This window comes from Pezoporus wallicus, unplaced genomic scaffold, assembly GCF_028554395.1.
Source record: "Pezoporus wallicus isolate ANWC-B61680 ecotype Strahan unplaced genomic scaffold, APGP_CSIRO_Pwel_v1 contig_13882, whole genome shotgun sequence".
In the NCBI taxonomy this organism is placed as follows: Eukaryota; Metazoa; Chordata; class Aves; order Psittaciformes; family Psittacidae; genus Pezoporus; species Pezoporus wallicus.
In genome coordinates, this window is record NW_026642874.1 from 29,559 (window position 1) to 55,457 (window position 25,899).

A 25,899-nucleotide genomic window follows, 5' to 3' on the forward strand; every position below is an offset into this window, starting at 1 on the left:
CGTGTGCCCTGGTGCCCGCACACGCTGGCAGAACTGCGCCATGCGCTCACGCTTGCACGCACACCTGCACTGTGTGATTGTGCTTGCACGCTCAGGCCCTCGTGCTCTTGCACGCTCACGCATGGCTACAGCCGCACTCAGACACCCGGGCACTTGCACTCACGCACTTCCACTCGTGCAATTGCCCTCTCGTGTTCTTCCACGCTCACACACGGCTACAGCCGCACTCGGACACCTGTGCACTTGCAGTCGTGCATTTGCCCTCTCATGCACTTGCACGCTCAGGCCCCTTTGCTCTTGCACGCTCACCCACTGCTACAGCCGCACTCAGACACTCATGCACTTGCACTCCCAGGTGCTTGCACGCTCAGGTCCCTTTGCTCTTGCACGCTCACCCACTGCTACAGCCGCACTCAGACACCCATGCACTTGCACTCACACACTTCCACTCGTGCATTTGCCCTCTTGTGCTCTTCCACGCTCACGCATGGCTACAGCCGCACTCGGACACTCTTGCACTTGTACATTTGCCCTCTCATGCACTTGCACGCTCAGGTCCCTGTGCTCTTGCACGCTCACGCATTGCTACAGCCGCACTCAGACACCCTTGCACTTGCACTCCCAGGTGCTTGCACGCTCACCCACTGCTACAGCCGCACTCAGACACCCATGCACTTGCCCTCTCATGCACTTGCACGCTCACCCACTGCTACAGCCGCACTCAGACACCCGTGCACTTGCACTCCCAGGTGCTTGCACGCTCAGGTCCCTGTGCTCTTGCACGCTCACGCATGGCTACAGCCGCACTCGGACACCCTTGCACTTGCACTCCCAGGTGCTTGTACGCTCAGGCCCCTGTGCTCTTGCACGCTCACGCATGGCTACAGCCGCACTCGGACACCCTTGCACTTGCACTCCCAGGTGCTTGCACACTCAGGCCCCTGTGCTCTTGCACGCTCACGCATGGCTACAGCCGCACTCGGACACCCTTGCACTTGCACTCCCAGGTGCTTGCACACTCAGGCCCCTGTGCTCTTGCACGCTCACACATGGCTACAGCCACACTCGGACACCCTTGCACTTGCACTCACACATTGCACACGTGCATTTGCCCTCTCGTCCCCCCCCGCGCTTGCACGCGCACGGGCACGCGCGCCCGCAGTCACGTGGCCTCGCGCCGCGCTGCCGTCTTCCCCCCCCCAACTCCCCCGGTCGCTGTGGCAACCGCGTGGGGTCGCTGCGCGCATGCGCGTTGTGTCCGGCCGCGTTCCCGCCTCGTCCCCTCAGAGCCGGGCCTGGTTCCGCTGCCCGGCTCCTTCCGCACGCCCCGGCCCGCCTCGGGTTCCCCTCGGCTCCCTCAGGCTTTGCCTCCTGACGCCTGCAGGCGCCTGACGCTTCCAGGCTCACCGCAGGTTTTGCCTCGCCCAGTCCCCGTCGGGGTTCCCCACAGTTACCTCAGGCTGCCCCCCCCCAAGCCTCCCCCCCCCGCCTGCCATAGTTGCCCTTCAGGCTAGTTCCGAGTCTCCCCTTCACCCTCCCCAGCTTTCCTCCTCTGCAGCCTCCCCTTCTCGCCCAGCCCTCCTTGCCTCTCCTTCCCCATGCCGAGCTGTGGGGGGCTCCATCCCCTCAGTGCCCCCAGTACCTGGTGAGCGCTGCCCCCCACGCGGGGGTGCAGGCCTCGGGGTTAGGCCCTCCCAGGCCCCTCAAGTGAGCGCGTGTGGGGTTGAGCCGGGCCAGGACTTGAATGGCCTCGGAGGCGGTGAAGGTGATCGTGCGCTGCCGGCCCATGAACGTGCGTGAGAGAGCTCTTGGCTGCAAGGCGGTTGTGAGCATGGAGAGCACCCGGGGCCAGTGCTTCCTCCAGAACCCTGCTGCTGCCGGTGAGCCCCCCAAGCAGTTCACCTTCGATGGGGCGTACTGCCAGGAGCACAGCACGGAGCAGATCTACAATGAGATTGCCTACCCGCTCGTGGAGGTGAGTGGTGCCTGAAGCAAGCCATGCACACAGGGACACAGGCAACAGGAACAGGCTGCCCAGGGCAGTGCTGCAGTCACCGTCCCTGGAAGTGTTCACATACCGGGTAGATGAGGCCTTGGCAGTGCTGAGGAACAGTTGGAACTGATGAGCTTAAAGGTCTTTTGCAATCTGGTTGATTCTGCGATTCTATGAACACATAGCTTGGGACATGGGCTGAGGAGTTTCACATTGATAGGTGACCCCCAGCTGGCATGATTTATGGACACAAACAGCCCTGTTTCCTGCTTCAAAAGGCTTAGCTGCAACCCTCGTGTGGACAAAACAGCGTCCCAGCAGTGGGCTGGGAAATTGGGAAGGAAAACAACTTTTTCAGCAGCCAGAGGGGCACTGAGGACAGAATTACATTAAAGTGTTTTAGGCGGATGTTTATATGAAAGATGAACCCCCTGAGCAGTCCCTAGAGATGGTGGCTGGCTAGAAACTGCAGTTGAAGGTGATGTGGGAAGAAGGGAATAAACGATCGTCCTGATGGCTTTAGGGATATTTTCACTGAAGACAGGCAACCTCAGCCTGGTTTAGAGTAGTAAAATGAGAGGGGATCCATTTGCTGCATGGCAAGCAGCCATGGTGAGGAAGGAACCGGTTAAGGGGGAAAAAGCCCAACATCCCCCCAGAGAATCCAATTTTGTTAGGAGAAGGGATGAAATGGCTAATGGTATTAAGATGGAAGTTCCTGATCATGGGAACAAGCAGGGTCTGAAACAGTATGTTATTAGAGTAATAGTTGGGGGGGTTCTTATTTAAACCTTAAGAAATCCAAATGTCTAAGGTTCCTCCCATGCTTCTCTGAAATAGGAACAAGTGAAGGTGAGGCTTTCTTTCAGCCAGCTCTCCAAGAGAAAACAGCTCTAAGCTAGAGAGCATCCCTTTGGCCACCCTATTCTGGCATTCCATTTGTGTCTCTGGTTTTCACAAGACTTTTCTGCCCTATGACAAAAATACTCTGCTATTCTAAGTGTTGTCAACTGCCCTTCCACTTTTCAACACCTGCATTTCTGCAGGTTTTCCATTTATAAGCTAGCAGAATGTGTTATTTAGTTGTTATACTCTGATGACATGTGAAGACCAAGTAGTTATTCGATGTTTATTGCCAGCTTTTCCCCTAAAATACCTTTTTTGAGGTGGGATTGAATCTGGACAGTGCATTTCCAGTTACTAAAGGGTGAAGATAATGGCTTTTCTGTTTGATTGTCCTCCATTTCCAGGGTGTCACCGAAGGCTACAATGGCACCATATTTGCCTATGGCCAGACTGGCAGTGGGAAGTCATTCACCATGCAGGGAGTTGTGGAGCCTTCTGCACAGAAAGGCATAATTCCCAGGGCATTTGAACACATTTTTGAGAGTGTGCAGGTAGGTAACAACATGAAAGAGGTCCTGTTGTAAGATGGCATGATAGCTAGAAAGATGTTTCTTGTGTCATACCCTGAGGAGCAAGTGCTGATTGCACTCAGCAGCAAGAATGGGGCCAGGCTTTGGGGTATGCTGCCTCTCCTAAAGCTGAGGCTCCTATATAGTCAGATAAGCTGCACCCTCATCTCTGTGACTTCATGGGTTCCCACTTGAGCTGTTTAAGGACCAAAAGTCCCTATAGTGAGTGTGTGGAGTGGTTACACCTGGGAATGAAATGCCAGCAGAGATTCGATGAAGTGCTGAAGGCACCCAGCTGGAGCTGAGGGGCAACGTGGGCTGCCTGCTTGCCTCCATTTGGAGAACCTCACCTGAAAATCCTTCCTCTTTGGTGCAGTGTGCTGAAAATACCAAGTTCTTAGTGAGAGTTTCCTACCTGGAGATTTACAATGAAGACATACGAGACCTACTAGGAGCTGATACCAAGCAGAAGCTGGAGGTGAGGCGGAGTCAGTTTGTCTTAGTTAGGAAGTGCTTTAATTTCTTCAGATAAGTGTTATCATGAATGTCTCACAGAAGTGCAATAATATGCTCTGTCAGAAGCTGAATGCCAGACTATGAAGTCATAGTGATGAATATGAAAGCCAAGAGGAGATTTTGAGGGACTTTAGTGAAGGTTCAGTGGCAGGAGGAACAGGATCCGGTCAGACATGTCCCATGTGTCCAACTGGATAGTGGCTGATAGCTTAGTGTGAAAGTCATTACTGGACAAGGATGGAATAAAGTACTGATGGGGCAATTTCTTCCTAATCTCTTCCTCTCATAGCTGTATCTAAAGCAGGAGGATTCTGTGCCATACAAATCTGATGTAGTGTAGCTGTGAATGATCTCATCTGTCTAAAACAAAAAAGGCTGATCCTTCTTTGAGGAGATGCAGCAGACATTGTTCCCCATGGGCACATATGGGGAAGGCAGGCTGTTTCCAGGAGCACAGGAAGGAAAACAGTCCTGAAATCCCAAGCAGGGGCTGATTTTTCCTTCTTAGTGGCTTTGCAGATCTTTCTGCATGCATTCCTGGTGGGAGCTGCAGATCTCCTGTCCAATTTCCTTCCCTGCAGGACTGCCCGGGTGAAGAAACCCGAGGCACTAGCACCATCTTCTGCACAGGAGATGGTGACAGACCCACCTTCCGGGGCAGATCTATTGTTTTACCATGGCTTTAAAGGAGGCAAACCCCTCAAGTGTGCTCGGCCTGTGCATGTAGAAGGCAGGGTGGGAGAAGGGGACTGAATGGTTCAGAAGGCGCTTGCTGCAGTTTCCCAGCTCTTGTTCCACATCAGCAGTGACACCAGTTTCTATGACGACTGCAGTTGGCACTGGGAGGGCAGGAGTTGGGCAGAGCAGTTGCCAGGGTAACACCATCCCACTGGTAACAGCAGCTGCCTGTTGCTGCCTCCACCCAGTAATTAGGGGACTTGTGTCCTGTGGAGAAAGAAAAGCCAGACTGACCCAGTACTTTCTTCTGTGTCACTGTATCATAGAATTAATCGGAGAATAACCGAGTGGTTTGGGTTGGGAATGACTTCAAAGCTCCTCTAGTTCCAACCCCCTGCCACAGGCAGGGACCCCTTCCACTAGAGCAGCTTGCTCCAAGCCCCTGTGTCCAGCCTGGCCTTGAACACTGCCAGGGATGGGGCAGCCACAGCTTCTCTGGGCACCCTGTGCCAGCGCCTCAGCACCCTCACAGGGAAGAGCTTCTGCCTAAGAGCTCATCTCAATCTCCCCTCTGGCAGGTTAAAGCCATTCTCCTTGGCCTGTCCCTACAGGCCCTTGTCCAAAGCCCCTCTCCAGGTTTCCTGCAGCCCCTTCAGGCACTGGAGCTGCTCTAAGGTCTCCCCTTCAGGAGCCCCAGCCCAGCTCTCTCAGCCTGGCTCCAGAGCAGAGCTGCTCCAGCCCTCGCAGCATCTCCATGGCCTCCTCTGGCCTCGCTCCAACAGCTCCATGTCCCTCTTGTGCTGCTGCCCCAGAGCTGGATCAGGGCTGCAGAGGGGTGTCCCCAGAGCACAGCAGAGGGGCAGGATCCCCTCCCTGAGCTGCTGCTCACGCTCTGGGGGTGCAGCCCAGCACACGGGGGAGTTCTGGACTCAAGTCCCCACTGAAGCCAGGTCATGAGGAGCCTCTCACCAACCACCATCCTTCTCCTCAGGGCTGCTCTCCATCCAGTCTCTGCCCAGCCTGTAGTTGTGTTTGGGATTTCCTGTGTCTCACAATTCTCCTCCAGAGTTCCATTTCTGATTGCTCTTGCCTTTTAACATCAATGACTGATGATTCTGAAGCCCACAGTCACCTCCTGTGGTATGAAACCATGTGAAGAGTAAGTTTTACAGAGCTCTGTAAGGAAATGCCCCTGTTAATCTGTGGTGGAATGAAACAGCCGTGTCCTCTGTTGCCTGCTCCTCAGGGACTCTGCAGCATCCTCAAATACAGCTGGGCCAGCCACAGGGTTCTCCTATAGCACAGGCAAAAGTCACAGTGTGTGAACACTGTGATTCTGTATCTGGGCTCATTCTGGCCAGCCACAACTTTGAAACAAGGCTAAAATCCTGCCTGGTTTAGTTTCCAGCCACTTCCACTCAGTTCTGTGCAGAGTTTTTAACAGCAAACACTCTGTTTTACATAGCTTTTTGTGGCAAGTGCATCACTCAGGTATCTGGGGCTCTTCTCTGGGAGTCACACTGCCAAATGTAGCATCTATCACTCTCTGACACCGAGTCATGACAATCATATCGCAGCTGCCACCATAAAAATAGACTTTTGGTTATGAACTCAGCAGATGTGGGGTGTAATGTAGCTATTGAAAATGAATCCAGCTCCTTTAAATTCAGAGTGTGGAGGGGGGCGTGCAGGATCTCAATTGTTTTGGGAGTTTTATGTAGGTTTGATGGGTCAGTCAAGATTTGGAACATTTAGTTATTTATTGCATGCAGGATGAAGTTTTTCTTCTGCATGATTGATAATTGCTGAAAAGCTGCTCTTTGGTATTTACCGCTCTGTTTCCACCCGGGTGCCTCAATAGCGTTTTAGAGCATCTTAAGAATGAACTTATCTGGAGAAAAATCCTGAGAGTGCTGGGTGTGACTTCGGGAGTTTTGTCAGAGGGATCAAGCCGCCCTCTCAGAGCGGAGGGGTTCAGCACAGCACCAGTGACAGTGTCTGTGACTGCTGAATCTGTGCTTTGCTTTTAACAAAAGCTCCCTATGAGTGAAGAGATACTGGAGCCTTTGCGTAATGGGTGAAAAACATTTCAGTTCTCTTTTCAAATGCACAGCTTAATAACAGGGGAGGCAGAAGGCGGCTCAGCACAGAGAACCTGAGTTTCTCATGGCCTGGCAGGAGATGTCTGAATCAATCAGCAAACTTTAATTCTTTTTCCCTGCAGAGCCATGAAACAGGTTCCTTATTTTTGTCTGGTTTTATTCCTTCTTCGGAAATACTACAGCTTTTTAGTGGCAGTCAGATACTGTTTTGCCTTGGCATTGTTTAACTTGAAAGGCAAAACTCCCATAGCCCTCGAGCTTCCAGTTCCCAGCATGACTTCCTGCAGTCTCAGTATGTCTTGTTCTAACCTGTCTTGTGTTTCCTCTGTTTCCAGCTGAAAGAGCACCCAGAGAAGGGGGTGTATGTGAAGGGGCTCTCTCTGCACACTGTGCACAGTGTGGTACAGTGTGAGCAGCTCATGGAGAAAGGCTGCGGCAACCGTGCAGTGGGTTACACCCTCATGAATAAGGACTCATCCCGGTCCCACGCCATCTTCACTGTCAATATGGAGATCTGCACCGTAGGTAGGTAGCTGGATGTGCTGTGGTAGGCCTGGGCCTGGCAGAGCACAGAATCTGTGTGGTCTGACCAGACACCCTGCAGCTAAACTGGGAGCCTAAAAGATCTGAGGTCTGGTAGACATCAGAATTGTGCCCTGGTGTGGACATTCTTCACAGTGTGAAATGGCTGAGTAGCCAAAGTCTTTTTCTTTTCCTCGATTCCCCCTTGGGAGTGAAATGTCTTACACTCAAACTGGGAACAGATTTAATTCTCTTTCCATTCCTTTATCTTCTTCAACCTTTTTCTCCAGTGAAGGGGGCTAAATCTCACAGCCCATACAGTGACTGGAGAAACTTCCGTCATTACCTGTCTGGTCTGCCCTCCTTTGCAATGCAAGTCATATCATTTCATGCAACAGTTCCTCCACTGAGCTTAATCATAGGGCTTATCTTTTAAAGACAGAATAAAAGAATCCCTTCATGATGTTTTAGTGAATAATTTTCTTTTCTCAAGTATCTCATTTCCATTGACAGTTCTTTAGCTGATAAAGCTGCCTTGCTTGGTCTGAACACAGACATCAAAAGGTTTTTTTTCTGGGACTAAGAAAGGATTTAGTCTCCTATATTCTCTCTTGACCTCACCAAGGCTGCAAACAATTTGGCTTCGTTTTCTTCAGCTGTTTCAGTCATGGGAAAGTTACACAATGTCTTCCTAAATTGTGGTTCCAGATGTTGGTGACAAGACCTCATTTTCCTCTACCCACAATATGGGAGGGGGGGGATAGAATTTCTCAATTAGCACAGCCAGTGGATGCTAATCCCTGCACTATGTGGGTCCATAAAATCCCAACTTTAATCCTAACAAGGAAAAAGAAACATTTACACTCTTGTGTCCCAGATTGGTGCAGGGCTCCTAATCTAGCTTGAATTTCTCTGATTTAAAGCTTTGAAAACTTGTTACATGGAACAGGATGGCAGGTGGGAAACTTGCTGGTTTGGCAGTTAAATAGGAGACAGCTGGAATATCTGAGGAGAAAGTTGTGGGGTCAGGCACAACTCCTGTAACTTCTGTTTGTGTCATCATTAGTTGAAACAGCTAATGAAATTGGTGGTTTTGTTGTCATCTTTAGGCTTCTTGAAGAGGTGCACAGAGTAGTTCAAACCTATTTCCCAGTTAAACCTATAGTAAATGGTAATTTAGAGGGAGCTGCTGCTTTAAAGGATCTCTTTGCAGTGATGTGGACTAAAATTACTCATTTTTAAAGTACCACATTCAGGAATGATGGCAAATACCAGGCTCTCTGGCTGCAGATGTTTGAGATGTGCAAGTTACCATCAGTATTTTTGCTGCAGTTAAGAGTAGCAGATGTTTGATTCCTTTACCTTGTGCTTAAGGATTCATTTGTTAATGAGGATGATAGCCAGTGCTTGTGCAGTGGGCTGTGTGAGTATGAGACAAGACTTTGAGGCTGCTGCAGACATTTAGCAAGAGCCTGGGGACCTTGTCACACCATGGAAACCAACACACTGAGCTCCAAGACTGAAACAGTCACCATGGGCAAAGGACGGGCAGGAACCAAACCTTCTTTTTAATTGCCTCTCAGTGATAACATAAACTGGGGGAAGGAGGGAAAGGGTCAGAAACTCTTTTTGTGATTGGCCACTCAGAAGAGATAGTGAGAGGTGCTCTGTTTCAGCTCCATCTGTTTTTTTTCCTGTCCTCTCATGTCTTGACACACCAGAAAGATCTGGAATGAAACAAGTTTGTTTGGTGGCAAATGTTAGGTCACACAGTTAGCATTCTGTTGCTGTAAGCGGGGAAATACTCTGTGGCAATAAAATGTAGGGGTCTTTTTGGGGGGGGGGGTGGGGTGGTGTTTACCTGTGAACTTTTTCCCTCATGCATCAGATTATTCATTGCTCAAGTTTAGGTATTGTCCACAGCCATAAATCTTAACTCTGACTCAATTCGGCTGGGATTTGTAAAGTCTGTCCAGAAAAGGGTGGTCTTGGTTAAAACCTTGATGCTTTCTCTGCTTGGATGACTAAGGGAGCTCTTTCCTTGAATTTAAGCAGCAATCTAAGGAATGGTTGGGATATGGACACCCAAGAGTGTGGTCCAGGGCTTAAAACAGTAGTCTGGGATCTGGGAATGTGTGTCCAACTCTTTGCTCTGCATGAGGCTGGGCAAGTTAAGTTAGCCAGTGAAACTGAGGACTTCCTAAAGCGACTGGACGCACATCACAGGGAATTTGTGTCAACACATAATTCCAGCCTCAAAATACAAGGCAGGAAGCATGATATACTTGTAAGGTGTGCACTTAAGTAGCTGGGGAGCCAGCTGTAACTTCAGCTCATGTCTTTTCTTGCCTTAAAACATTATGATGGGAATGGCATCAGCTCACTGGGCCTGTCTCCTCACTCACTGAGATCCGTCTCCTCATCCAGGTGGTTTGGGCTGAGCACAGTCCCAATTTCTTGCATTCATGGTCTGACCTTGTTACCTGTGTAGAATTCTAAACACTGTAGAAATATGTGAAGGGTGTGTGTGTGTGTGTGTTCAGAACTTGCTGGGTGAGTAAAAATGGGTGTGAATTTTTACTCTGCAAGATCTTGTTCAAGGAAGCACTAAAAGATGGTAAGATGCTTCCTCTTAAGAAGAGCCTAATCTGGAATTGTTCTCTCGCAGATGAGCAAGGGCTGGACCACCTCAGGGCTGCAAAACTCAGTTTAGTGGATCTGGCAGGAAGCGAGAGACAGTCAAAAACTCGAGCTGTGGGGGAGCGGCTCAAAGAGGCCATCAAAATCAACCTCTCCCTCTCAGCTCTGGGCAACGTCATCTCAGCCCTGGTTGATGGCAAGTGTAAGCACGTCCCCTACCGAGACTCCAAGCTGACCAGGCTGCTGCAGGACTCCCTTGGGGGGAACACCAGGACTCTGATGGTTGCGTGCTTATCGCCAGCTGAGAACAACTATGATGAGAGCCTCAGTACATTGCTCTATGCTAATCGAGCCAAAAACATCAAGAACAAGCCCTGTGTCAATGAGGACCCCAAGGATACTCTGCTGAGGGAGTATCAGGAGGAGATTAAGAAACTGAAGGCCATTCTAGCTGAACAGATGGGCGTGAGTAACTTGGCAGGTAGGACAGCCCCTAGTGGCTGCAGAGATGTTTTATCTTTGTCAGGAAAAAGGGGTTTACATTAAAATGCTCACTGGATTTCACCTCAACCCTTCCCTTACCTGTTGGAGGAAGAGTTCTTCATTCTGGTAATGGACTTTTCCTCCACTGTTGCCAAATCGACCTCATTCCACTGGTAAAAAACATCTCAATTATCCACTATTTTCAATAATGACTGATTCTGTTAGAAGATGACATGATTCAAATCCTTGATTCTCCTTGGTCATTCATTCTGGATTGAATTTGGTTAGTAAGAGAAGAGATTTCAGCTGGCAGAGCAAAAAAGAGCTGTACAAGAAATAGCAATGTAAAATTCTCTATTAACTGTGTATCTGTGTATATATATGTATCTGTGTTTCCAAAGTTAGCACTCAGCCCCTGTTCTCCTACACTGTGAATTTTTGGTGCTACAAGAGTTTTAGTCGCTGCTTACAGACAGCATCACTGTGTTCCCGCTGAGGATTCAGCCCAGCCTCAGAGATGCTCCTTGCTATAAAATAGGAGTAGCAAATGTGGGAGCCAAGTGATTAGAGCATTCTTAGGGAGCTGATCCCCTTTTGAGAATAACCCCCCCCAAAAAAAAGCACAACTTCAAGCAGAGCAAGAAGACTGTAAGATTATTTTTTCCCCTTTTCTGCCACCTTTCAGAAACATCTGTGAAGAACAAAGGCAATCTCCTTGCACCTTTCATCTCCTTGCCATTGTCTCTTATCTTCCAAACCTGTTAGCATAGCCCTGGAAAAGACTCTCCTATTACTCTGTGAAGGAGATTAGATTTATATTCACTTTAATATACCCAAAGCTTACACCTCTCCCGCTCTGCTCTGTGCTGACTCCTTCTCTCCTGCACCTACAGAGGCACAGGGCAGTGGGTGTTTTGGCAGCACAGATGCTGGCACATGAGCACAGTTTAAAGGAGCACCCAGATTGTGATGTTCTTTGCCAGCAGCCAGGTTCTTTGTTCTGTTTCCAACATTCTACAGACAATCCCACCCAGAAATTGTGAGTGATTTTTAGTTCTGCTTTGCTTTGCAGGGCTTCTGCATGCTGAGACTGCTCACCTGGCAATGAAATCGCCTCCCCTCTTCAAACCCCAGGTAGATCTTGAAGCGGAGAAGCAGCTGATCAGAGAAGTAAGTCAGGAGGAGGTATCCTGTAGTGTCTTTGACTAAGGCTTGTGGAGTTTTATAATAATCATTACAAGTATGGTGTGGGGCTGTGTGGTTCAGCCTTTTCAGAATTTCCTATACTACTTCTTCCTATATTTCTTCCTAAGGGACTGACAAGAAAGCTGGAGAGGGGCTTTGGACAAGGGCCTGTAGGGACAGGCCAAGGGGAATGGCTTTAACCTGCCAGAGGGGAGACTGAGATGAGCTCTTAGGCACAAGCTCTTCCCTGTGAGGGTGCTGAGGCGCTGGCACAGGGTGCCCAGAGAAGCTGTGGCTGCCCCATCCCTGGCAGTGTTCAAGGCCAGGTTGGACACAGGGGCTTGGAGCAAGCTGCTCTAGTGGAAGGGGTCCCTGCCCATGGCAGGGGTTGGAGCTGGATGAGCTTTGAGTTTCCTTCCAACCCAAACCATTCTAGGATTCTGTGATGCTATTTTGGTTTTCTCCTATAGACAGAACTTGTGCTGATGGAGGCCTTGTTCACAATGCTGTTTTCTCTCAGCATTGTTCCCACCTCTCTGAGATGAATTAGAATGGATTCCCAAGAAGAATTTTTGAAGTGAAACTTAGTGAAACTTAGATTCTTCTTAGAGGAGGGAGAAATGGGAAGGAGGAAAGCAGTAGTCAAAGATGTTAGGAACAGTACAAGGGTGAAGATAAAGAAGGGATATGGTGCAGAAGGAAGAATGAGGAGTTGGGGGCCAGAAGGAAATAAAACTAGCTCCTTGCTCTTTACAGAGCTCCTTCCAGGTCACCACATCTGCCTAACACAGTGGTTTCTAGGGCTAATTAGTCCCCTTCCATCACTACTGTGGTGCCTTAAATCACAGAAAAAGTCAAATGAATCTATGATGGGAAAGTTTTACTGGGATGAACATGAGTGTGACCTCAATGGGACCTTGTGTATGGTGCCCAAGCTGTGTGCTGTGCCTTTCAGGAGTACAACGAGAGACTGGCCCAGCTAAAGGCCAGCTATGAAGCAGAGCAGGCATCCCGTGCTCGCCTGGAGGAAGATATCAGTAGCCTGAGGACCCACTATGATCTCAAGCTGTCTGCTCTGGAGGAGAGCCTCCGGAAGGAAGCAGGTGTGCATGTGGAGGGTGTGAGCCAGGCTGAGGGTTCCCTCCTGCTTTAGGCAGGAGCTGCTTTTGCAAAGTCAAATCTGGCCCAGCCACTTTCAAGTGGCAGCGATTGCTACTGCAGCAAGTGCCACCCCCAGCTACAGCAGTCCCTGCTTTCAACCTGCCCTTATCAATAGCAGGAATGGTAACTCCCGCTCTCCATAAGACTCTGACCCAGCTTTGTCCTCTTCCCTACTTCTCTGACTTCTTTTCCCTGTCAGGACTAGCCTCACCCTGCCGGTAATCCTTGAGGTCATGAAATGTGATTTCTTTTGCCCATGTAGCTGTGAGTTTCCTCTGCCTGAGGGCAGGTTTCTCTGGAGCAGGGGTTTGAGCTGCAGGGGTGACTGGTCTTGGCAGGCGCTGCTCTGTCCTGATCCCATTGGCTTTGCACAACTCACACACCCAAGCTGAGGGTGGCTGCTGCAGTCTGTTACATTGCATGTCAATGGGATGCAGCCCTTGGTCTCCTGGTGAATTATCACCACCGTCACTCTGCTGGAGGGTGGATATTCCTCTCACATACCTATAAACTGCTGCCAGCTCTCCATTTCTGCTTTCCATTTACACATCCGCAGTGCCTCAGAGCACGCTTTGCAATGTGCTTGTACAGCACTTACCACCCAGTATTCATTCCTGAACATACATCCTTCATTTTTGATGCTATCACTCTCTAAGGTGAGAGGTTCCCCCCCCCCGCATCTGATTACAAATGTTCCACTTCCCAGCCTCTGAAATACAAGGCTGTTATTTGTGTGCAACCATGAGGATCCAGGTTCTCCCAGCCCCTGTGTTTCTACCCTGATATGTCCTCTGGGTATATAAAAACCCTGATGGCTTTTACTGACCAGCATAAGAAGGTACATAACAGACCTTTTCCTTCCAGACACAATGTTCCTAGTGTTTGATGAAGACTTTGTGTGATGTTTTCCCAGGTTTTCTGCTCAGTTTTGCAGTGCTTGTTGCTGACATTGTGGGTATTCCCTTTTTTACTCTTCAGCTGCCGCAAGGACTGAAACTGCTCCTGATGAGCCACCTTTGGCCAAAGACACTATTGCTGCAGTAGGTGAAGAACTAGCATCAGTCCAGGTACCCCTCAGGCTTCTTCTCCTCACCAGGTTGAATAAACCTGAGTGGGTAATGCCAATGCTCTGGTGCTCGCTCTTATCAGAGGTGGGGCTTTTGGTTTCCTCTTGTCCTCAGGACCCAGCAGCACCTCAGGCTGTCCAGGACACTGGTGGTGTGAGCAGGAGGAGTGCTGCCACAGGGGTGGCTGTGACTGCTGAGGGGATGGCCCTGCCTGTGGACCAGCAGCAGGTTCTTGCCAGGTCAGTGACTACAGCAGCACTGCTAACTGCCTCCTGGGCATGCAGGTGAGAGGCAGCCCTGTTCTTCCCCCATGTTACAACTACTGAGCTTCATCTCACAAAACCAGGCAGATACATGTTCTTTACCCCCAAATTAACTTTGTCCTATTTGGGCAGAAAAATAGCTGTTAGCTGCAGCATTCCATGATGCCCAGTGCCAGAATTATGAGAGAAAAGGTCTGGAGACGTCTGTGTCAGCAGCTGTGGAGGCAAACAAGTGTGCTTTCCTGCTGAGCCTTCCTCAACTGGTAGGCAGGGAGGTCTCTTCCTTCTCTGGCATTCTGCAGGTGTAATTTATGAGGTGTTTACAGAGTTGAGTCTTGGTGGTCTCTGACAGAACTTAAGTGTCCAAAGAGGTTTAGGGGCAGCCTCCTCTTCCTCTTGGAAAGAGTTCTTGAGCTCTCCAATGCCAATACAAGTAAGGCTCCGCTGCTTGCTGTGCCTGGAAGCAAAAGGAGGGGAGCATGTTCTCTGCCATGCTGTCTTGTCACGGGGGTCACTTCTGTCTCTAACTCCTGCACATGGCAGTGTTTGCAAGACCTCAGCCACAACTGACACCAACATTTCCCAATAATCACATTTTAGGGGCACCTCTCAAGCATGAGAGGAGCTGGGTCTCTATAGTTTGGAGGAGACTGAGGGGTGACCTTATTAGTGTATATAAATATATAAAGGGGGAGTGTCATGAGGACGGAGCCAGACTCTACTCAGTGGCAAACAATGATAGGACAAGGGGTAATGGATACAAACTGGAACACAAGAGGTTCCACTTAAACTTGAGAAGAAACTTCTTCTCAGTGAGGGTGATGGAACACTGGAACAGGCTGCCCAGGGAGGTTGTGGAGTCTCCTTCCCTGGAGACATTCAAAACCCGCCTGGACACATTCCTGTGTAACATTATCTAGGTGTTCCTGCTCCGGCAGGGGGATTGGACTAGATGATCTTTTGAGGTCCCTTCCAATCTCTAGCATACTGTGATACTGTGATACTGTGATGAGGCTTAAGACTCATGCTTGGCCCATCTCGGGGGCATCCTGTCTTGAAGGTTTTCCTCTGGGCAAGAGGCAGCTTGACAGAATTCCTTTAGAATTCCTTTAGAACTCCTTCCAGAATACAACACAGCACACTGACACAGCATGGGGGTTTGGGGCTGATTCAGAAATACATGCTTTAAGCAAATTCTGCTAATAGCTCTCCTTTAATCCATTGTGTGGAATTATATTTAAATTAGAAATACTGAACATAAGATAGATTGTAGATGATAGAGTTTGAGTTTGAACAGTTCTGTGGGGTTTAACCAGTCTTTCAGCTTTACCGTGAGCTCCTGTGGTGCAAGTTCACCCTGTTGGGGCTCTCCCAACTAAAAAAAAGGAGCTATTAAGAAATCTCCAGTAGCAGTGTCTGTAATTTGAGGGCAATTCTGTCTATCAGTGGAGAGCTCTCCAAAGAAAAGGGTGTTGTGACTCTAACAGTTCTATGGAAGCTTTCTTTTTTGTAACAGAGAAGTGGAAAATGCTTTTCTAATTCTGCTATTAACACCAGAGCTCTGTGCAGATGAAGCAGGAGGGTTTGGTTCTGCAGGAGTGGGGATTAGCAAAGCTGCCTGTTAAAAGCATTGCACATCAGGCTGGCTGGGAGAGCTCGGGTACTCAGCAAGGATTCAATCATGTATTAAGCAAAAGAGACTAAAGGCTACTTGGCAAGCACGGTAAAGTACAATAGCAGGCTACCTCTGGTGGGGTGAGCTCTTTTTGGGTGGTTTGAAGACGATTAAGAGGTTACTATCAGAAGAGGTTTGATCAGCAGTGGGCTTTTGTCTGATTGGACTGCACTGGCCAAGCTGAGCTGCCTGCTCTGCTTCAGGTCCCTGTGCAGACAAAGAGAACAGCTCTGGAGTATGGCTTTATTTCCATGTCAGAGCATTCAGGGACATGAGAAGAATTTGATTTCAAACACGGGTTTGTGGCAGCCAGCTGGGTTGAAAACTGGCTGGTTGGGAGAGCCCACGGAGTGGTAAATGGTGTCACATCTAGTTGGTGACCAGTCACTAGTGGTGTCCCTCAGGGCTCGGTGGTAGGGCCAGTGTTGTTTAATATTTTCATTGATGATCTGGATGAGGGGATTGAGTGCACCCTCAGTGAGTTTGCAGATGACACCAGGATGGGTGGGAGCATTGATCTGCTGGAGGGCAGGAGGCTCTGCAGAGGGATCTGGACAGGCTGGATCCATGGGATGTTGCCAATGGGATGAGGTTCAACAAGGGCCACAACAACCCCCTACAATGCTCCAGGCCTGGGGAAGAGTGGCTGGAAAGCTGCTCATGGAAAAGGACCTGGAGTTGCTGACTGATGGAGCTGAACATGAGCAGCTTGTGCCCAGGCAGCCAAGAAGCCCCCAGCATCCTGGCCGGGATCAGCACCAGTGCGGCAGCAGGGCCAGGGCAGGGATTGTGCCCCTGCACTGGGCACTGGTGAGACTGCACCTCGAATCCTGTGTGCAGCTCTGGGCCCCTCACTACAAGAGAGACACTGAGGTGCTGGAGCAGGGCCAGAGAAGGGCAGTGGAGCTGGTGCAAGGCCTAGAGCACAAGTGTGATGGGGAAGGGCTGAGGGACCTGGGGGGTTCAGATGAAGAAGAGAAGGCTCAGGGGGGACCTGATCGCTCCCTACAACTGCCTGATAGGAGGATGGAGCCAGGAGGGGCTGGGCTCTGCTCCCAAGGAACAAGGGATGGGACAAGAGGAAACGGCCTCAAGCTGCACCAGGGCAGGTTTAGATGGAGCTGAGGAACAATTCCTTCCCCAGAGGGTGCTCAGGCATTGGAACAGGCTGCCCAGGGCAAGGTTGGAGTCACCGTCCCTGGGAGTGCTCAAAAACCATTTTGGCTTGCTTTTAGGTCTTTGAAAACAAGAAAGAAGAATTGAAAATCAAGAACATACCAGTATGCATTTCAATAATAATTTAAATATAAATTTTAGGAACCAAGATTTTTGAAAAGAATTCTCTGCATGTAGATACAAATTTCCAGACATAACTGTCAGCAGAGGTGCTTGGAGTAACGTGTTTTGCCTTGGGGCCAGAGAAACTGTTAATAGAATCAGAATCCCAGACTGGCTTGGGCTGAAGGGACCTTAAAGCTCCTCCAGTTCCAACCCCTACCACAGGGAAGGACCCCTTCCACTAGAGCAGCTTGCTCCAAGCCCCTGTGTCCAACCTGGCTTTGAACACTGCCAGGGATGGGGCAGCCACAGCTTCTCTGGGCACCCTGTGCCAGCGCCTCAGCACCCTCACAGTAAAGAACTGCCTTATCTCCAGCCTGAACTTCCCCTGTTTCAGTTTGAACCCATCATTCCTTGTCCTATTGCTACAGTCCCTGATGAAGAGTCCCTCTCCAGCATCCTTGCAGCCCCCTTCAGACACTGGAAGCTGCTCTGAGGTCTCCACGCAGCTTCTCTTCTCCAGGCTGAACAGCACCAGTGTTCTCAGCCTGTCTTTATTCTGGAGGTGCTCCACGTCCTGTTTATGTTGAGGACACCAGAACTGCACACGGTGCTGTAACTGGGATCTCTCCGGAGTGCAGTAGAGGGGCAGGATCAACTACTTCAGCCTCCTGCTCAAGCTGTTGGTGATGCAGCCCAGCTCAGAGGTGGCTTCTGGGCTGCAAGCGCACACTGAAGCTCAGTCATGTTCAGTTTCTCATAAACCAAAATGAAAGTGGGATCTGCCGTGGCTACTCAGGACAGCAGACCTCATCAGACATCACTATTTTCTGCACTGCAGCTTCCCAAACATCATTCAGGTGAGGACACGCATTCCTGAGGGCAGTGTTTCCCTTTCCCAGGCTGCAGGTGCTGGAGCAACAGGTAGTAGGGGGGGAGCAGGCAAAAAACAAGGACCTCAAGGAGAAGCACAAGCGTCGGAAGAGATACGCGGATGAGCGGCGCATGCAGCTGGTGGCCGCGCTGCAGCAGGCGACTGAGGACAGCAGCGACTGGGTGCTGCTCAACGTCTATGACTCCATCCACGAGGAGGTTCGAGCCAAGAGCAGGCTTCTGGAGAAGATGCAGAGAAGGGTGAGCAGCCCCCCGCTGTCCTTCTCATCTCTTTTGTCCTCTGTGTACTTTCTGTTTAGGTGAAGGAGTTGTTTTAGGTCAGCATGTTATGAAGTGATGCTGGCTGTACCAAATATTCTACATGTGTTAGTCCCTATATGGCTGTCTGCACATGTTGCTATGAAATCCCAGATGCAGCAGCCCTCAGGGCAGTGAATTAGGTTGGTGAAACCCCAAATCCCACCCATTTTAAAGGCTGGTCTCTGTGTGTGGCACTGCTGGAGGATAACTAGGCAGAAGCTCTTCCTTGTGAGGGTGCTGAGGTGCTGGCACAGGGTGCCCAGAGAAGCTGTGGCTGCCCCATCCCTGGCAGTGTTCAAGGGCAGGTTGGACACAGGGGCTTGGAGCAAGCTGCTCTAGTGGAAGGTGTCCCTGCCCGTGGCAGGGGTTGGAGCTGGATGAGCTTTAAGGTCCCTTCCAACCCAAACCAATTTGTGATTCTATGACTATGATGTCTGGTGATGAGAGGATGCAACTCCCTCTGCTGACATGCACGATCTATTGCACAGCTTCCTCCTCATCAGCTCATTGCAGGAAGAAATTACCCTGTCAGAAGTGCCTCGTGGGTGGGGGGAATGAAACATAAATAAATACAAATAAGTAAATACAAAAGCAATGCTCTTAGATTTTAGCTTGCCAGGTTTGCTCTGATGAGGCAGAATCCAAGGAAGTTCCAGACAAACTCTCTCCATGTTTGTGTGTGTGCGCAGTGCTAAATTGCAAATTAAGAATTTGCTTTATTTCAGTATGTAGGTAATCAAAGAAATATTTCCTAAGAAATATTTTCCTTTTTCATCAGTGCTAGGAACTTCTGAGGGTTTCTTATCCCTGTATGGAAACCAGGCTGAGAACACTGGGGCTGTGCAGCCTGGAGAAGAGAAGCTGTGTGGAGACCTCAGAGCAGCTTCCAGTGTCTGAAGGGGGCTCAAGGATGCTGGAGAGGGACTCTTCATCAGGGACTGGAGTGATAGGACAAGGGGTGATGGGTTCAGACTGAAACAGGGGAAGTTCAGGTTAGATACAAGGGAAGAGCTCTCTACTGTGAGGGTGGTGAGGCACTGGAATAGGTTGCCCAAGGAAGTTGTGAATGCTCCATCCCTGGCAGAGTTCAAGGCCAGGTTGGACGAAGCCTTGGGTGCCATGGTTTAGTGTGAGGTGCCCACAGCAGGGGGGTTGGAACTGGATGATCTTAAGGTCCTTTCCAACCCTAACTATTCTGTGATTCTATGAACTCAAAGACTTGACTCTGTGGAGAAACTTGAGAAATCTTTGTTAAATCCAATGTGGAATAACCTCTCCACCCAAATCTCATCCTAATTTTTAAATCTGAAATATTAAAGCCTTTTTGTGTGTCTCCATCCCTCTACCTGACAAATGCCTGTGCTCTCTACTTTATAACCCCAATGACTTATTTTACATCCCAGCTACAAGCTGCTGAGACCGAGATCAAAGACCTGCAGTTGGAGTTTGAACTGGAGAGGATCAATTACCTGAGCACCATCCGCCGCCTGGAGAGAGACCTGATGCTCTGCCAACAGCTGCTGGATCAGGTGCAGTTGCTCGTCCGCCATGACTGCAACTACAGCAACCTGGAGAGGATCAAGCATGAATCCATCTGGGATGAGGAATCTGGCTGCTGGAAAATTCCAGAGCCCATCATCCACAAAATCCACTTGCCTGCAGGTAACAGGAGCGTCCTGATGGTGCTGCTGGGTTCTGAAATCTCCCTTGTATATACAGAGTCTGTCTGGAAAGTTTGTGTAAGACATGGATGCTTTGGGAATCTCTGAGCCTTGTGGTCAGGGAGTGGTGCTGTGAGCAGGAGAGCGTTAGCTGAGCCTTTAACACCGGTCTCCTCTTGCAGTAGTTCCAGCCCTGCCACCGTCCAGACCTTCCCATGACAGCCCCTTGGCTGAGAGCAGAGAGCCAGCGGTATGGCACATTCCTCCTTCCTTTCCCATCGTGTTTTACCATTTTGCCCCATTCCCAAGCCACAGAACACGTGTGCAGTGCAGGGCTTGGTGCTGATGACCGTGTCTTCCACCTCCAGACGGAGGAAGACCGCTACAAGCTGGTGCTCAACAGGAGTGACAGCGAGACCATTGCCTCCAACTACTTCCGACCGCGGCGCACCAGCGTCATCCTGCACCACAACCCGACCCCAACCCGAGGTAATCCTGGACTTCCCCTTTGCTTTCCTCACTTCACTTTTGAGGGAGAGCTTTTTGGCCCAGCTGCCTTGATTCAATAGGGGCAGGGCCGGGCCGTTTCTGTGTCCCACAAGGGCAATGCCCCTCAGGCCTCTTCCCTCCTCTCACAGCAGCTCCGAGACCCGAGGGGGCTCTGCGTGCCCGGCCCCGACCCTTTCGCCTCCAGGCCCTGGTTTTCGCTCCCACCACCGCCAGCACCAAGAGCAAGAAGGGTTCCGGCGGCCACCGCCTCCGACCCCGCCACTGCCGACATTAAGACGCCAAATCGCTGCGGTTTTGCACCAAAACGCTGTTGCTGTACAGGAGGGTGCGGGACACGCGTGAGCTCGCTGTGGCCACGGCCTCTCGCACCCTGAACCCTGCACCGCTGCAATAAACCAGCCTGACACCGCCATTCGAGCTCTTTTACTGTCGCTCCTGCCTCCTCCCATGCGGGGCACCGCTACCGCCGCCACGCTGGGCTGTTTATTGGGGAAATAAACCTTAGGGTCTTGATGCTGCTTTGTTGCTTTATGTGTCAGTGTTGTGACACACTAAACTGATGGATGTTGTGTCGTGGCTGCAGACAGGGGCTTCGATCTCACCTTTCGCACGGCGGATGATGCTGGCCTGTCCCTGATTAAATATGGAGAGTTTCTGTATGACAACTTGATCATCTTCTCACCCTCCATAGAAGGTAAATACCAGAGTGCTCTTGGAGCGGTTTTGAAGGGGATTTCCAACTGTTCTGTGAATTTTAATCCAATCTTATGCTTTGGATGTTATTCTTTGTGTCAGTAGCAAACTGCTGATGCATCCAAGGCATTTAGCAGAGGTTCTTTCAGCCATGAGGGAAATGATTTCTGTTTTGCTGTGGTTTCATTCTGCTGTGGTGTTATTTCTGAGAACTTTCTTATGAATTTCCGGTGTGTGCTTTCAGATTTTGGTGGAAACATCAATGTAGAAACCATCACTGCCTTCATTGATGGTGGTGGCAGTGTCCTTGTCGCCGCCAGCTCAGACATCGGTGAGTACAACCATTCACCAGAGCCAATTGGGGTGTTTCAGCCGCTTCTTATAATGAGCACCTCTGCTGCTTATGGTCTGCAGTGAGCAAATAGTTTATTTGTCCTTCTGTGAGTTCCTGCAGCAAAAATGGGGTGAAAACAGTTTCTCATTGTGAAGATTTGTACTGTGAGGAAGGGGGTGATAAACAGCTTTTACTGCCATTTTAACAGGGATTTAGCAACAGGGAGGTTGTGTTGCTCCTCAGGGTTTGGCTTGTGGAATGCAAAATAATGCATGGCTCTGAGCTGAATTTACTCTTTATTTTGATTGCTGAGACTGTCATCACGTCCTGAATGTGCTGCATAATGGAGAATCTGCTTTGTCCTTCAGGTGACCCACTGCGAGAGCTGGGCAGCGAGTGTGGGATTGAGTTTGATGAGGAGAGGACAGCTGTCATCGACCATCACAACTATGATATATCCGACCCAGGCCAGGTACATCGGTTTGCCAGGATGATTTGGGTATTTTCAGTTAGAACTGTTATATAAATGTTTAGGGATGAATCTTCTGTCCTTGCTTTTCTTTTTTTTCCTCCACCTGTTTTCTGTTCTCCCACCTTCCTCCCAGGAAAGTCATAAATAATCATAGAATCATGGTGTGGTTTGGGTTGGAAGGGACCTTAAAGCTCATCCAGTTCCAATCCCCTGCATAGGCAGGGACACCTTCCACTACAGCAGGTTCCTCCAAGCCCCATCCAACGAGAAGCCATGAGAGCCTGACATGAACCTTCCTGCCCTGCACTGCAGTGACACTGTTCTCTCTTCTGTTTCTCCTAGCACACACTCATAGTTGCAGACACTGAAAACCTCCTGAAGGCCCCCACCATCGTGGGGAGAGCAGCCCTGAACCCCATCCTGTTCCGAGGAGTTGGGTGAGTCAAGTGGGAGGGAGGGGAGGTGCTGGTGGTTGGGGATGCAGAGTGAAAACACGGATGTACTGCGAGGTAAGCCTAGGGTGAGCAGCTGTGACTCTTAACAGAGCCATGTCTTGGTTTCAGATGATAATAAATTCTCCAGAGCAGCTCAGTCCTTGAATTAGGAATGTTTCTTAAATCACTGAAGCTTGACTCGATATCTTGTGGAAATACTTAATATCTGTGTGTGTGCAAGCTCTGCCTTGCTGCATCTGAGGGCAGTTGGGTACCTGAGGTGGAGGCTGCATGTCCCTCTGTGGGGTTCCCAGAGTGACTTTGTGCTGCTCACTGTGCCTCTCCCTGCAAGGATGGTGGCTGATCCCGACAACCCGCTGGTGCTGGATATCCTGACCGGCTCTTCCACCTCTTACTCCTTCTTCCCAGATAAACCCATTACTCAGGTACGTTCCGTTACTACTTCTCTTCTTTTATGCTTCTACAGTTAAGTCCCTCAGATTTCAGCCACTTGGGAACATACCAGAGTGTTTCATCTCCTTGAAAGGCTCAGGCTGTTGTCTGCTTTCTGACAATGCCCTGGTGGGAATCTTCCTTTTGGCTTTCTGTTGGTGACAAAATATCCAGTGTGAGGGAAGCAATGGAAGAAAACCCTGCCTAGACCAAATCGCCTCTCCATGTCCTGTTCCAGGAGCTGTGAACCCTAGCACTGGGTTATTCCAAGCTTCTTGGTTTCTCCTTAATCACAGGCTGTACCAGCTACTGTCTCACCCCACCACAAACCTAGATTAGCTATTCTTTAATCATCCCCACATGGGCTAAACTCCCTCCTAAACACGTTTCTTTCCAGTACCCACATGCAGTGGGGAAGAACACGCTTCTGATTGCTGGACTCCAGGCTCGAAACAACGCCCGTGTGGTTTTCAGTGGATCCTTGGATTTCTTTAGTGATGCCTTCTTCAATTCTGCTGTGCAGAAAGCTACTCCTGGCTCCAAGAGGTAAGTTGGCTCCCTGGCTGAGGAGTATTTGGGGAGCTGTTTAATGAAGAAAATCCTGCAAATATTCATGTTCACGGTGGAAAGCTTTAATTAAATATATAGAATCATGGAATGGTTTGGGTTGGAAGGGACCTTAAAGCTCCTCCAGCTCCAACCCCTGCCACGGGCAGGAACCCCTTCCACTAGAGCAGCTTGCTCCAAGCCCCTGTGTCCAACCTGGCCTTGAACACTGCCAGGGATGGGGCAGCCACAGCTTCTCTGGGCACCCTGTGCCAGCGCCTCAGCACCCTCACAGGGAAGAGCTTCTGCCTAAGAGCTCATCTCAGTCTCCCCTCTGGCAGGTTAAAGCCATTCCCCTTGGCCTGTCCCTACATCCCTTGTCCCAAGCCCCTCTCCAGCTTTCCTGCAGCCCCTTCAGGCACTGGAGCTGCTCTCAGGTCTCCCCTTCAGGAGCCTTCTCTTCTCCAGGCTGCCCCAGCCCAGCTCTCTCAGCCTGGCTCCAGAGCAGAGCTGCTCCAGCCCTCGCAGCATCTCCATGGCCTCCTCTGGCCTCGCTCCAGCAGCTCCAGGTCCCTCTTGTGCTGCTGCCTCAGAGCTGGATCAGGACTGCAGGGGGGATCTCCCCAGAGCACACAGCACAGGCTCACACTCTGGGGGTGCAGCCCAACACACTGGGGTGGTTCTGGGCTCAAGCACACACTGAAGCTGGGTCATGGGGAAGCTTCTCATCACCCAACACCCCAGAGTCCTCAGGGCTGTTCTTCATCCCATATTTTGCTTGGGGTTTCCCCAGGTGTGATCAGGGTGATGCACTCCTCTGGCCTTGGAGCAAAGTGCTTTGGGAAGCTATTCTCTCCTTTCACCCCAAATGTCTTTGTGTTGCTTTCAGATCTATTAGTGGTGCAGGTTTTGGCACATGGTGTGGTTTTAGGGCATGGCTGCTGTGCTTTCCCAGCATTCCTCCATTCACAGGTACTCACAGACGGGTAATTACGAGCTGGCCATTGCCCTGTCCCGCTGGGTGTTCAAGGAAGAGGGAGTGCTGCGCGTCGGAGCCGTGTCCCACCACCGTGTGGGGGAACTCGCACCTCCCAGTGCCTACACTGTCACCGACCTCGTGGTACGGCTGCTCGCCTGGGAGGGGACACAGGAGCTCATAATGGGCTGAGGTTCGTTTTCAGGCGTCACTCATGAACTTCCCCTGTTGTGGGTTTGTTGCAGGAGTACAGCATTGTCATCGAGAAGCTTTCTGATGGCAAGTGGGTCCCCTTTGATGGCGATGACATTCAGCTGGAGTTCGTGCGCATCGATCCCTTCGTGCGGACCTTCCTGAAGAGGAACGGTAGGTTCCCCCAGTGCCCCAGCCCTGCTAGGGGCCCGATCCCACCCCTCACTGTGGTCACCTCAGTGTCACCATCACCTTAATGTCACCACTGTCTCTATCCCAGGCGGCAAATACAGCGTGCGCTTCAAGCTGCCGGACGTCTACGGCGTGTTTCAGTTCAAAGTGGATTATAACCGCCTGGGTTACACCCACCTCTACTCCTCCACCCAGGTGAGCCCAGGGGGGATTAATCACCCAGGGGGGGTGAGTTTATGGGGTGCTAGACTCGAAGGGCTGCTCTGTCCCCTCCCAGGTGTCCGTGCGTCCCCTCCAGCACACGCAGTACGAACGGTTCATCCCCTCCGCATACCCGTACTATGCTGGTGCCTTCTCCATGATGGTCGGTCTCTTCATGTTCAGCATCGTCTTCCTGCACATGAAGGAGAAGGAGAAATCCGACTGAGCTCCCCATGGAGGGAGAGGAGCCTCTTCCCTGGCACTGGGCTGCACTCAGGCCCTTCGGTTGTATCCGTGTGAGGACTGGTAGGTGCCAGACACTCCCTGGATTTGCATTATGGTCTTTATTTTTACACAGAGCAGGAACTAATAGTAAAGAAAATCACATTGAGGGGTGTGTTGGGGGGGGGGGGGGGGGGGGGGAATCTGTCACCAAAGTGTCTGCAGCCCTGGAGCCACGATGCTTCCAGCACTGTTCCCTCATGGATTCGTGACCATTGTCTTGTGCTGCTGTTGGAATGGGTTTGGTTTGAGATTAACTCCCTTTTCCAAAATAAAGTCTTGTTCCTGTCTCCCCGGGTGGAAGCTGAGTGAATTCACCATGTGGGGCTCTCACCACGTGCCCACATCTACAGCTCCAGGTGTCCCTCGGGTGGGCTGTGAGGGAACAGTCAGATGGTGCCAGGGCTGGAGTGGGCTGAGAGGCAAAGGGGGAGTCTGGAGTGCACGTAGGGGGCAAGGGTGTCACTGAGGAAGGCTGGGCCCCCCCCAGAGCCGCTTGGTACCCAATAAGCAAAGAGGTGAGTTCAGGGGCACCCCAAAATGCACATTGATGGGGGTGGGAGGGAAGGAGCAGCCGGAAGATGCGATCCCAAGAACAGGGTGAAAGAAGGCGCACAGGGGTGGAATGGGGAGGGGGGTGGAGGCAGCAGCTGTTTCAGGCCCCCCCGGGGGTGTTTTGGGGTACCCATGGGGCTATTTTGGGGTGCCCCTGGGGTGTTTCGAGGTGAAAGACAAGGAAACGGCTCTGGGGTTTCCTCCGTCCCTGCCTGGGGTCAGAAGG

At 50.7% G+C, this 25,899-nt stretch overlaps 2 protein-coding genes across 2 annotated transcripts; both read left to right on the forward strand.

Moving 5' to 3' along the window:
• Positions 1-1,749: 1,749 nt before the first annotated feature.
• Positions 1,750-20,617, forward strand: KIF17 (kinesin family member 17). The gene is made up of 15 exons (XM_057433026.1): positions 1,750-1,975; positions 3,244-3,390; positions 3,785-3,886; positions 7,040-7,229; positions 9,895-10,068; positions 10,168-10,347; positions 11,422-11,519; positions 12,490-12,637; positions 13,674-13,762; positions 13,877-14,001; positions 17,881-18,112; positions 19,576-19,834; positions 20,016-20,083; positions 20,202-20,322; positions 20,472-20,617. The coding sequence occupies exons 1-15, from the start codon at positions 1,787-1,789 to the stop codon at positions 20,615-20,617; spliced, it is 2,268 nt and encodes a 755-aa protein (XP_057289009.1). The 5' UTR covers positions 1,750-1,786.
• Positions 20,618-20,910: 293 nt separating this feature from the next.
• DDOST (dolichyl-diphosphooligosaccharide--protein glycosyltransferase non-catalytic subunit) lies at positions 20,911-25,226 on the forward strand (the record flags this gene model as incomplete). The annotated part of the gene is made up of 10 exons (XM_057433008.1): positions 20,911-21,037; positions 21,281-21,367; positions 21,739-21,842; positions 22,185-22,279; positions 22,629-22,722; positions 23,127-23,275; positions 24,248-24,395; positions 24,497-24,617; positions 24,724-24,830; positions 24,913-25,226. Coding segments are annotated over 10 exons (1,182 nt in total), but the record flags the coding sequence as incomplete, so codon positions are not given.
• Positions 25,227-25,899: the final 673 nt, after the last annotated feature.

What these genes read in the sequence shown, in the direction of transcription:
- KIF17 (XM_057433026.1), top strand. Translation starts at nt 1,787, where the DNA reads ATGAACGTGCGTGAGAGAGCTCTTGGCTGCAAGGCGGTTGTGAGCATG. An exon ending in AGCCCTGGTTGATGGCAAGT is followed by an intron (nt 10,069 to 10,167) that starts GTAAGCACGTCC and finishes GCTTATCGCCAG; the next exon opens with CTGAGAACAACTATGATGAG. An exon ending in GGGCGTGAGTAACTTGGCAG is followed by an intron (nt 10,348 to 11,421) that starts GTAGGACAGCCC and finishes TTTGCTTTGCAG; the next exon opens with GGCTTCTGCATGCTGAGACT.